This window comes from Coturnix japonica, chromosome 4 (assembly GCF_001577835.2).
Source record: "Coturnix japonica isolate 7356 chromosome 4, Coturnix japonica 2.1, whole genome shotgun sequence".
Lineage (NCBI taxonomy): Eukaryota > Metazoa > Chordata > Aves > Galliformes > Phasianidae > Coturnix > Coturnix japonica.
Window position 1 is genome coordinate 58,712,572 of NC_029519.1, and position 12,784 is coordinate 58,725,355.

General features: G+C 37.3%; 1 protein-coding gene across 13 annotated transcripts in view; it reads left to right on the forward strand.

Annotated features, from left to right (window-relative positions):
* The window catches only part of CLOCK (clock circadian regulator), a 64,888-nt gene that overhangs the window by 34,320 nt on the left and 17,784 nt on the right, over positions 1 to 12,784 (forward strand). For 10 of the 13 annotated variants that reach the window (XM_015862244.2, XM_015862250.2, XM_015862243.2 and 7 more), the window contains 14 exons: positions 395 to 515; positions 1,078 to 1,191; positions 1,981 to 2,099; positions 2,643 to 2,725; positions 2,964 to 3,070; positions 3,659 to 3,806; positions 4,036 to 4,111; positions 4,951 to 5,092; positions 5,479 to 5,579; positions 6,462 to 6,551; positions 7,029 to 7,187; positions 8,989 to 9,195; positions 10,468 to 10,676; positions 10,962 to 11,320. In XM_015862244.2, the coding sequence (XP_015717730.1) occupies positions 395 to 515; positions 1,078 to 1,191; positions 1,981 to 2,099; positions 2,643 to 2,725; positions 2,964 to 3,070; positions 3,659 to 3,806; positions 4,036 to 4,111; positions 4,951 to 5,092; positions 5,479 to 5,579; positions 6,462 to 6,551; positions 7,029 to 7,187; positions 8,989 to 9,195; positions 10,468 to 10,676; positions 10,962 to 11,247 (1,962 nt within the window). In that variant the 3' untranslated portion in view covers positions 11,248 to 11,320. 13 annotated transcript variants of the gene reach the window in all.

Below are 12,784 nucleotides of genomic sequence, written 5' to 3' on the forward strand. Positions count from 1 at the left end.
TGCTGTTTGGATGTGTTGATTGCCACTGACAGATTACAATGCACTACACCACCATTATATAATTTCTCGTTTAAATGCTGCTTTATTTACCACCCGGAGAGATTAATAGAAGTTCCACTGTACTTATATGTGCATGCATATCTGATGCATTCATGGCATCTTCATTAAATGATTCAGTGTCAAAGCAAATGAAAATGGTGGTTGTTTTTTTTTACCTGCAAAGTGTTTGCATGTAATCCATCAAGTGACGGTAATGAGTTAGTAATATTTCAGTGATCTTTTTCTGAATTGATTTTGTTTTCTTTCTCTGGAATTGTTTTGCACCAAAATAGTAACATTTGTGATCTTGTATGTCTTGCGTTATTTTAAAATGTATTAAATATTTCCCTTTCAGTCTGATCTTGTGGATCAGAGTGTATTTAATTTTATCCCAGAGGGGGAACATTCAGAAATCTATAAAATTCTGTCTTCTCATCTGCTGGAAAGTGATTCATTGACACCAGAATACTTAAAATGTAAGTATTTGCATTAAGAACAATCCCCTTCATGTTGTATGTGATTAGTTCCTTTTTGCAGTGCTGTGTAAGTGGAAGTGTGTAGATGAGACATTCAGAATGAAACGCACAACTTGAATGGAAACACTTTCATGCTGTGCTGTTCCTCTTTTCCCTGAAGAGTAATTTTGTGTTGCGCGGCATTTCACTCTATGACTTTGTTTACATAGCTTCTATTTAGACCATTCTAGCAGCTGACAAGAATGAAAACAGGCCATGAGTGTTGGAAGGACATAAAGTTACGTTTTGGGCAGATGCTTGTTTAAAATGGTTCTATTTTTTTCACGGGATCTCTATGTTGTTGACATTCAGTCCTATCACACACACATTCCAAATGAGTTTTCCTTTTCTTTAGCTTAGCTAATATCACGCTGGCTAAAAGCAAAAGCTGTAGTTACTCGTAATCACCACATTTACAGCATCACAGTAAAGCGCACAACTTAATTATTCCTGCTTTCAGTTTCTTGTTCCCTGTGTGTTTCATCAACCACGCAATCTTTTAATTTGTTTGCTCTTTTTTCAGCAAAAAATCAGCTAGAATTCTGCTGCCATATGCTGCGAGGAACAATAGACCCAAAAGAGCAACCTACATATGAATATGTAAAATTCATAGGAAATTTCAAGTGTTTGAATAATGGTAAGTAATTTCAGTCATATTAGAGTGGAATACTTTGGGAGCTTCATATGTGAACAGGCTTAGGATGACAGTGCAAAACTTAAGGAAAAGCTAAAATCGGTCTTTGAAAAGAGCCTGAAACAGAGTTACATCAATTTTTTCTTGTTTTAATGAAAACAAAGTCAGACGGCCCATCAGATATTGCACATACGTGCATTTGTAGGCAAAATATTCAGTCTTTCAGTTAAAGAAAGCTGCAAAACATTTTTAAACAGAGCACGAGAGAAATTTAAGTCGACACTTTGAAGTAAGAGCCTGAATTAAGTATAATCTGTATTTAAGCAGGTGGCTAAGTTACTTCAGGATCACCAATACTAAGTATCTGCTGTTCTCATCGTTCTTAGTGAGCTGACAAGAAAAATGCGTGTTCTGCACTCCTCCCCCCGCAGTTTCTGCTTTCACAGTTACTGCTCAGATCAGTGGACGGACTGTTATAGGATTTTGCTTTTCTGCACTGAGTGACCTCTCTCATCCACTGAACTTATTAGTCATTATTCCCACTTCTGTACTACAGCATCTTAAGTTTGCTTGCCTGTGCAGAGTAGCTTGTGTAGCACATCTGTTTGGTTTGTCAGATAGGTGGACTGTGGGCTGTGCTCAGTATCTGATGCTTTAGAAAAGCTAGAAAAACAGGTCTGTAAAGATCAAATATGATGATAAATACTGATCCATTTGAGTTGTGATGTGACTGCCGTTCTCCTCCATGCCTCTGTAGTAACCTTTGCTGACCTCTTCTCTGTCTTCCGTCAGTTCCCAATTCAGCACACAATGGTTTTGAAGGAACTATTCAGCGGTCGCACCGGCCTTCATATGAAGACAAAGTTTGCTTTATAGCCACAGTTAGATTAGCTACACCTCAGTTTATCAAGGTATGCACTTTTATATCATATCAGTTTTATACATTTTTAACCGTACTCTGAACAGGAACACTTTAGAGAAAATGCATAGAGCACTTCAGATAATATTGATGGAAATCATAAGGAGTTCTGTCATATGAAACTGAAAATGTCCATATTTCTTACTACGGGAGTACTGTTGCAAGTTCCTGCAGTAGCTGAAGTAAAGATTTAGTGTATTCTGTGTCCTATTTGTAAAGCCAAAGTAAGGTGACCATCTTCATAATGGTACTTCTTCCCCATTATAAGCATGTACTGCTTGTACCGCTGTGCTTGTAGACACTGAGCATGAGTTTACCAGCTGCATTTAAATCATCTGAGTGTCGGCCTCACATGGCTGATGTTAGATTCTACCTCAGTGCTATGCTACTAACCAAAAATCTCAATGAAATTTACAAATCCTTTACCTATTGTAAAATTATCCACTAACTTGAGGTAAGCCTGGATTTAAAAAGAACTTATGAATTAGAATAGAGCAGTTTTGAAAGAGATTCTTTTTTCTTTTTCCCTTTCCAGGAAATGTGCACTGTTGAAGAACCCAATGAAGAGTTCACATCTAGGCATAGCTTAGAATGGAAGTTCCTATTCTTGGATCACAGGTGCTGCAATTCTTTCTGTATAAGGCAGCAATAGTAGCTGAATCACTTTTATAGCTATAATATGTAGAGTTTGCTAATCAGTAGCAATTATTTATAGCTTATGTTGGGTTTATTTTTTTTATTTTTTCTGAGAAAAGTGAAGCATAAAAAATGCAATGAAAAAAAAAAGCAACTAATGTATATAATGATTTTTTTTTCCTTGTGTAAAGAAAATGACTGTAATTTTTCTATTCTTTAGGGCACCTCCAATAATTGGCTATCTTCCATTTGAAGTTTTGGGAACGTCGGGCTATGATTATTATCATGTGGATGATCTAGATAATCTGGCAAAATGTCATGAGCATTGTGAGTATGACTGTGTTGTGAATTTGCTTTCTGGATGTTGAGTTTAAAGTTTTTTTAGTGGTTTGAGTGAAGTTTTGTTGTATTTGTGAGTGAAGTTTCTTTACTCCTGTTGATTTGAGACTTACTACTGATCTCGATATTTTTCTTTTGATACAGAACTGGAAAATCGATTCAACTTCTAGTTTAGATTTGTCATTGTGGTGAATCAGAATGTACAGAACTTTGATTAATACTTCTCCAGTTCTTCCAATAGCATTTAAAAGGCTCTGTGATATTTAATAAATACAAAAACTCTCTAGGCATGTGATAGAATAAATTCTCTGTTTAGCTATGATTTTCTTCAATATTTTTGCATGTGAGCGTTTCACTATACAGAAAAGCTTTACAAAAATGGTAATTTGAATTGTGCACGTCTCAGACAAATGCAAATTCTTTCTGGTAGAAAACTACAATTTAAATTCTCTTCTTAGCCTTCATATCAGATTGAACATGGGCTCAGAACATGAAGAGTTGGGAAATAATGCTTATTATATAATTGCAGTATTTATAAACTGGAAAGGCAGTAAATTTTATTCTTCACTTTTACAGTAATGCAATATGGGAAAGGGAAGTCGTGTTATTACAGATTCCTTACGAAGGGACAGCAATGGATTTGGCTGCAAACACATTACTATATCACGTATCACCAGTGGAATTCCAGGCCAGAGTTTATCGTCTGTACGCACACAGTTGTAAGGTAAGTTTTCCTTGCTAAATCCATGTTAGAAATATTTAGTTTACATGGGAGATGTATTGCTAGTTAGTATTATTTTTTTTGAGATAGAGAATAATAAATAGTAAAGAATTACTGGAAAACTTCCTAAGGTATTTTGTAAGCAAGTTGCATTGGAGGAGTTTGTTTTCTGAGATGTGTTTTTAAAGTCATCTAGGGATTAAGCAGTCATATGTGGTTTGTTCTTTTCTAGTTATGCAGAAGTCAGAGCAGAAAGGCGGCGAGAACTCGGTATTGAGGAGTCTCTTCCAGAGATAAAAGCAGATAAAGTGAGTAACAAACATTTTGTTTCACTTCTTTATTTCACAGTAAAAGTAATATGTAGTAAATAGCAGCAAGAAGTATTTGTTCTGTTTAAGTAATTATTTCAATCTTTAAATAGTATGTCTATTTGAAGTCATTAAGGAAGTTTAGGGAGGATGTTTAACTGTTATCCCTCTCCACTTCTCAGCAGTTTACATAGCTTTTATTGTAACACGTTGATTTCCATAAGTCCCTACTGTAGTTAGGTTCATACATAAATATTCTTTACTGGAAGGACCCGTAACATGAAAGAACAAGGTCAGCACACAAAGATGACTTAAAGGAATTCACAAGAATGTAGGAATCGTTTCATTATATGACTCTCTTCTACTTCTTAGATGTATGCAAAATTTGTTTTGAATGAACATCCTTGGAAGCTCAGCAAGTCTTAGCTGAGCAAGCTTGTGCAGATACACTGTGGTGTTTTTCCCTTGGCAGTTCAGAAAGTTTCATCTGGCAGCGCTCCTTCTAGTGGAATTAACTTTTTCTTCTTCAAAAGGATAAATAGTTCACTCCTAACACAGGTGTTCAGACTTAACTGGGTTGCTGGAGAAGAAGGTCAGCTCAGCAATCAATTTGTGATGTCTGCATATATTTTGTTTTCTAGGCTTCTACTGCTTTGTTTTGTTATAAAAATTGTTACAAAAGAGTAGAAATTACAGATGCAAAGCAGGACCCTACTTCTGTGCAGTTAGTGATGAAAGGGATTGATGAGCTGCTGTACGGTCTTAGACATTTGCTTCCAGAAACGTACATTGTGGGATGTGTCTGATAAAATAGCTGTTGTTTCTGTGTGTCTCCTCAGAGTCAAGACTCTGGATCTGATAATCACATAAACACAGTGAGCCTCAAAGAAGCTCTGGAAAGGTTTGATACCAGCCCCACACCTTCCGCTTCCTCCAGGAGTTCAAGAAAATCTTCACATACTGCAGTATCAGATCATTCGTGTAAGCACCAACTATTGAATATATAATTTCCTTAGTGAAGACTTTCCCTGTTTAACTTAATTAAATCCATCTCTAGCAGTTGATCATCCATCATTTTATTAAAAGTGTGCAGATGAGAATGTCCTTTATGATGTGTCAGAGATATTCTGACCACTAAGATTTTCAGACCTTGTATCGCGGTTTCTACTTACAAAAGTGCAGTAGCAGCCCCTACACTGCCCTGTTTCAATCCATCAGATTGCATTATTGTTGGATATGCAAGGCAAAGAAAAATAGAGTCCAAGCCCTAAGCTATTTTATTCAGGAAGAGCTTCCTGTGATTTGATTATTGCATTGCAGAATTGAGATTACTATTAATATGTCTCTCTTTGTAACAACTTTGTCAGCGACACCAACTAAAATGACAGTGGACACTAGCACTCCCCCAAGACAAAGCTTATCTGCTCATGAAAAGTCTACACAAAGAAGATCATCTCTGAGTAGCCAGGTAACTCTTTGGGAAAAACATTTTGTACTTAAATCAGTGCATATTTCCTTTAAAATGTAGTATTAAATTCATACAACCTTCATTCTATTTCCTCTGAAAACACAACATTTAAACTGTAAGACTTTTACTTGGGGTATTTGGCATTTCTACGCACCTTCAGTATACTACATTTTAAGGGAATACAATAATGAAGCATTTAGATATTTATGTTTTGAGCTTCAGAATTTGTAGGGATGTGTCTGAGTTTGTGCTTTCACTCACACAACAATGTATCTGTGTGTATGTATATAAAACTTCATATATAATTGCCAACATAATGCTGTGTGTCCCTATAGATTATTCATATAGATTTATGCCTCTAAGAATATCAGCAGATACTTTAATACAGTTTCTGAAGTCATAGTAATGTGAGAAAATACAAATGCTTTGTGTGCTTAGTGCTCGTGTTCCAGAGGAACTAACACATTTACTTCAAAAACAGAATGTGTATTAAATCATGTATTTGCCTACTATGTTGTGTAATGTATTAGTTAAAGAGCAGAAGGGTCAACCTTTCAAACTTGTTGAAAAGTTTTTGCCCATACTGTGAAAAAGAATTTTAAAGCAGCCTTGTTTTTCCTGTTTTATAACCTGCTGCTTCTTATATATATTTATCAGGAAAACAATTGCACAGAGATTATGTACACTGTAAATTTTTGTGTGTGTGTTCTTAACTCTTTAATATTTAGGTTTAGGTATTTCAAGAAATATACCTGTGTTGTTGGTTTTTTTCATATATTCATGTGATGCCATTTTGGAATTGATAGTCTATGTAGGAAATATTTTACATCAAGTATGAAGTTTATTCTCTTCTAGTTATGGAACATCTTTTTTTAATCCTAGTCTTTAAGCTCCCAGTCTCTTGGACAACCAGTAACACAGCCAACAATGTCTCAGCCTGCTACCTTACAGCTCCAGTCCAGCATGTCCCAGGTATGGATTAAGTTGGTTTACTAAGTTGGTTTATTATTTCTTAAACAGTCTTGATCTGACTATCATGTTCATTTCTCTTTCAAAAACTGAGTTCTTGGATGTCAAAGTTGCCTTTAATGTTTTTCTCAAAATGAGCAAATTTCTGTTTGACAGATTCTAAACTGGGAGAGCTTTGAGCATCCACAGTGCCATGTGAATTACTATAGTTTTTATAGGGTCTTAGTGATTTGAGTGCCAGTCAGTTTCTTTTGCGGTGAATCGTTTTGTTTTGTTCTAAGCAGACTAATCCCAATGCCAGTTAAACAGGTAAACATGAAATCTGTAGCATTTTTTGTACTGATGATTTTGTCCTTGGTTGATGACTAAGTTGAAAAAGCAGTGCTTGATTTCTTCGCTAGTCTGGAGGAGTGTATTTACAACTTGTGAATTAAATGTGATTATTTTTGCTCAGCTTATAATTTATACATGGCACTACAGCCTGTCTTTCAGTTTTCAGCTCAATTGGGAGCTATGCAGCACCTAAAGGACCAGCTAGAGCAAAGAACACGCATGATAGAGGCAAATATTCATCGGCAGCAAGAAGAGTTGCGGAAAATTCAAGAACAGCTTCAAATTGTCCACGGTCAAGGACTGCAGGTGAGTCAGGGAAACTCATATACATTTGATCTGTAGAGAATTTAGAGATCTAAAATTAGATTTGGGCACTTCATTCCGCAGTGGGATTCTCTGTACTCCTTGTCAGCTGTCTTCTGGACCCTGTGTGCCCAAAGTTCGTAGAACTAATGTTACTGTTCCTGAGGTACTTATAATTTTGCTTCTGAATGTATCTAGGTGTGCCCCAATGTATTCTTCCAATGTTGAGTGGCTTGTGCTACCTAAATGTGAAAGAACGTGTTGTAGTGGTTATTACTTCTTGGATAGCTCTGCCACCATTAGAATATCCATTCAAAATATGCAGAGTGAATATTTATTTCCCCTTTTAGCTGAGGGGTGTAAATCCTCTTGGATGAATGCATACCTCTTAGAAGACTGTCCCAACTATCAGGCTTAGATCCTCTTACACACTCTTCTAGTGTGTGGTGTTCTGGAGTAGTTACTCAGCCGCAAAGGCAGGAAGTCTAGAGGGCTAGAGGGAATGGCCTCAAGTTGTGCAGGGGAGATTCAGGCTGGAGGCTAGAAAATAACACTTTTCTGACAGAGTGGTCAGGCAGTGGAATGGGCTGCCCAGGGAGGTGGTGGAGTCACCGACCCTGGAGGTGTTCAAGAAATGTTTGTATGTTGTGTTGAGGGACATGGTTTAGTGAGAGCTATTGGTGATGGGTGGATGGTTGGACTGTGTGATCTTGTAGGTCTTTTCCAACCTCAGTGATTCTGTGATCCTGTGTATTACTCAGTCTAGCAGCTGAGAATAACAAAGACCTATCTACCTGATTTTTTTGTATTTTAACCAATATACATATTTTATGTATTTTTGTCATTCTGTTTTCAGCAGCTATCTTGGAAAGAATAGAATGACCTTATTGATTGGACTTTTCTAGCTCGATTAAAAAAAAGCCAAAACAAACAAAAATCTAAAGTACATCATAAGAAAAGAATCTAAATATTTTCAGTACATACTGTGAATAAAGAGTAAAAAAAACCCTGTACTTCCTGGAAGTATTGAGTACATTGCTTAAATTCTGTTGAGGAATAAGAGTTTCTGGCATGTGCTTTTTGTGTTTTACTGTGATCTCACATAAGCCTTCCAGCAGTAGATTGCTTTATAGGTGCTTGAAAGGAGAACTGTCACAGCTATCAATCCCGTGCACTGCAAAGGGACCTTACTTAGGATTAAGGAAAGTAAAAGGCAAATCAAAGCACATTTTATGTTGTTACATCGAGTCATTGTAGTTCTTAGTCTTACATTTTGTAAAGACTCAAAACACTTTGATGCTAAATTCAGCTTATTGTAATGAGGTGATATTGGAAAATTCAGTATAACCAGTACGGTTTTGTAATTGCCAAGGAAGACTGTCGTCTTGGTGCTAGGTCTGTATCAAATGGTTCTGAGATTTTGAATTAGTTTCGTTTCCAGAGGCTTGACAAGTTGAAGCAAGATCTCTAAAGAAGTTAAACTTTAGACAGTCATAGCCTACATTATAAGTCAGTCTGCAAATATCATTTCTAATTTAAAAACAAATATTAAACCCCAAAGTTTAGGGCTTTAAAATTCAGGATTCTCATTCTTAGCTATAGTTATAGTAGAGTCTCTGAATGCAGACTCTGTGTGGGAGTAAGCCATTTGCTCTTGGTAACTGCAATACTGTTTGAACATCTAATAACTGGGATGAAGCTTTATCTTGTATTAATATCTTAAGAAATTAATTTTAGTTTTTTCCTGAGGTATTGAACAATGAACAGATTTTTCTTAAGAGCTAATTTTAGGATTTTTTTTAAGATGTTCTTGCAGCAGTCAACTTCTGGACTAAACTTCAGTTCTGTGCAGCTTACATCTGGAAATTCTTCAAGTGTTCAGCAACTTGCACCAGCAAACATGCAAGGTCAGGTTGTTCAGACTAATCAGACTCAAAGTGGGATGAGCACAGGACATACAAGTACACCTCACATGATCCAGCAACAGCCTTTGCAGAGCTCTGCATCACAGGTAAAATTCTCACTAGTGAGAAATGCAATAACAGCTTTCCTGACTTCTCCCCCTGCAAATTTTTTGTGACTGTGTCCTTTGAATTGAGTTTATTTCTTGATGTTCAAAGTTTTACAATTGAAATGTACTTACGTTCTCTCTAATGCAGTTTCACACCTTGCTTTAATTTTAAAACTTAGAAATGTAAATAATTCCAAGTATAACTAATTACAATTTACAAATGCAAATAATTCCAACTGCTTTTTGGAAAAAACAATATACAGAAAATAGTTAGCTTGCCTTTTTGTGAATGTTTATTGACTTTTCTATTGGCAGAATGTACAGCATGAGAACGTTTGTACTAATTGAGCTTGAAACCCAGTGTCCAGGCACTGATCTCTCCAGTAAATGCCTATAGCACATGAACAGGAAAGGCATATATTGATGATTCTGAAGTTGACTTTTCTGCTCCTCAGCAGTTTCAGTCAGATGTCATAGGTGATACTTTTTGCATTTTAAGTGTCTTTGATGAATTTTTCTTCTATGAGTTTATCCAATTGGTTTTGATTGTATGTAAACTTCTGAACTCTGCAGTATCTTCCAATGAGTTCTACAGCTTTAGCTCCTGCGAAATTTGTTGCTGTTTGTTTTTTGAACCTGCCACCTAGCTTTTATACTGGGAAATACATTGCATAACTGCTCACTTTTCACCTTCTTAGTCGTGCATGATTTCAGAGTCTTCTGTCGTATGTCTGTAAGCCTTTTTCTCGATCTGAGGAGTTTTAACATGCTTGACAGTTTTGTAGAGAGGCTGCTTATAATTGCAGTCTCTGTGGTCATCCTCCTCTTTACTTTTTTCCAAATCCCATATGACTTTTTAAAATTAGTGATGAGGCAAAATAATGGTGGACGGTTTATCACTTTAGCATTAAGTTAGTTCCAGGCTTTGAAGTATGAAATTGATTGAGGTAATGTGCGTGTTTTAATGTAGCACAGAGATGCTAAAGGAATGGAAGACAGGATCTTGAACAAACAGTATGCAAGCAGATGAAATATTAAGGAAAAAGATATTCTGAAGAGGAGAAGAGATTAAGAGATTTTCAGATGCCCTAGAGCCAATCCTACCTCCAAATCCTCAATTGATAGGAAATACCTGTCTACTTTAAAGTAAGAATTCATTTGTAATAGAAAAACATTAGCAGTTGTAAAGCATGAGTAATTACACTGAGGAAGATGGTTGTAGTAGCTGTCTGTTTTCAAGTGGCTGATTCATTACATTTTCTTCCTTTACAGCATAGTCAGCCAAATGTACTTAGTGGACACAGTCAACAATCTTCTCTTGCCAGCCAGTCACAGAACACAGTCTCAACGCCTTTGTATAACACTATGGTGATTTCTCAGCCAACAACCGGAAATGTGGTCCAGGTTCCTTCTAGCTTACCACAGAACAATAACCAGAATGCTGCTGCAGTAACTACTTTTACTCAAGATAGGCAAATCAGGTAGGTTTTCAAGAGCACATTGGGATGACTTGTAGCTATGTAACCACAGTACTTATAATACCATGTATGGAAAAGTATCATAAAAACCCATATTGTTTGTTATTGTAATCGCACAGCTGTTCAGCTAAACTTTACCCAAGACGGTGTGTTCATAGGCATAGGTGTGTTCATAAGCAGTAGTGTTACAACAAGGTATGAAACTGACAAATCTGCATTTGTCAAGAGCACCTTAGGCTTGATGCATTTTTCCTGAAGTGATGCCAAATGTCTTTTTTCTATTGACAGATTTTCTCAAGGTCAGCAGCTTGTAACAAAACTTGTCACAGCCCCAGTGGCGTGTGGAGCGGTAATGGTACCAAGTACTATGTTTATGGGACAGGTGGTGACAGCTTATCCCACTTTTGCTGCCCAACAGCAGCAGCCACAGACTTTGCCAGTAACACAGCAACAGCAGCAGCAGCAGCAAAGTCAGCAAGACCAGCAGCAGCAGCAGCAGCAGCTCACTGCAGTTCAACAACCAGCTCAGCCGCAGCTGACCCAGCAACCACAACAGTTCCTACAGGTAACATAGCATTCTGTAGAAATTTGTTAGCCCACACAGGGGAAGTGTTGCCCATGCAGTCCATCTTTCATTGGCCCAAACAGATGGAAGTCAGAAGGCACCAAATCTGGACTATATGGTGGGTGTGGTAGGACAGTCTAGCTAAGACTGGCTATGCACAGTCTTCTAAGCTGATATGGGACCAGGCATTACTGTGTTGCAAGAGAAAGATTGTCTTCTTCTTTGACCTTAATCTGGCGGTTTGTGTCTTCAGCTTAGTCAGCGTTGTGGTGTAACAGTCAGAGTTGATGGTTTGTCTGAGTTCCAGGAAATCCAGGATTCTTATCCTAGAAGACAGTGCACATCACTGTACCTGCTGAGGGCCATGTCTTGAACTTTTTCTTCAGGGGGAAATCCACATGTCACCATTCTGTGAACTGCTATTTTAACTCCAGCTTGTAGCAGTGACACCACGTCTTGTCACCAGTAATGATGCAATCCAGGAAACTGTCACTTTCAGCCTCGTATTGGTTCAGTAGGTCCTGACAAACTTGCATATGATGTTCTTTCTGTTCCTATGTGAACATTCATGGGACATATCTAATGCAAACCTTGCAATATTCTAGCATTGCTGCCATCATTTCCAACATACTGAGGCTGAACTTCAGCTCTGTATGCAGTTCCCTGGCCATAATCTGCTGATTCACATGGGTGAACTGACAGATGCTCTTCATTTCATGATGTGACATGTGATGGCATGGCCATCTAGAATATCACAAAGGTAATTTAGTCCAGCTGCCAACCCATCACCCCACACCCACTCCAACCATGCCCCTCATTGCCACATCTACATATCTCTTGAACACCCCCAGGGTTGGTGACTCGACTCTATGTGCAGTCTCTCTTTTACAATAAAAGAGGTATCCTGGATAAAGGTGGAATTCGTACAGTGGAGTAAATAGCTGGGTACTCAATCTAAATTTATATAGACACGGAATAATTAAAATTCCATTTATGGATGAGTAAAAATTTCTTTATCTGGGCCAGTGGCAGAAAATACGAGCTTGTTAGACAAACTTTTCCATAAGAAAATGTAATTTCAGCTACTCAGAAGGCAAAGGCTTTTTAACTGCAAGCTGAGATCTCTGATCAAAAAGAGAACTGAAGAATACCTAGTTATTTGAATTTCAGCACTCATTCATGCTGTTCAGCCAGTAGGCAGTGTCTGTCCCTGCTTTTAAATTAAAAAGTTTATGCAGTTTTGACTTTTGAAAACAAGATTTGTGGCAGATGAAGATCTCCAGTGGACTGTTCCTGTCCTGACATTTCTTTCTAGGCAACAGTTCAGGGTTTTCCATATAAAATGGTCAGCCCTCCCTCCCTGTTAAAGTGTTAGAATTTGAAATAAAGCTCATAGTTTGCTAGGTCTTGACTTTTTTTTTTCTTTTTTTTTTTTTTCCCTCTATTTAAAGAAGAGAAGAAAGGAGCAGTGCTTTTCCTGCCCGTGTTCAGAGAAGAATAGAATAGAATAGAATAGAATAGAATAGAATAGAATAGAATAGAATAG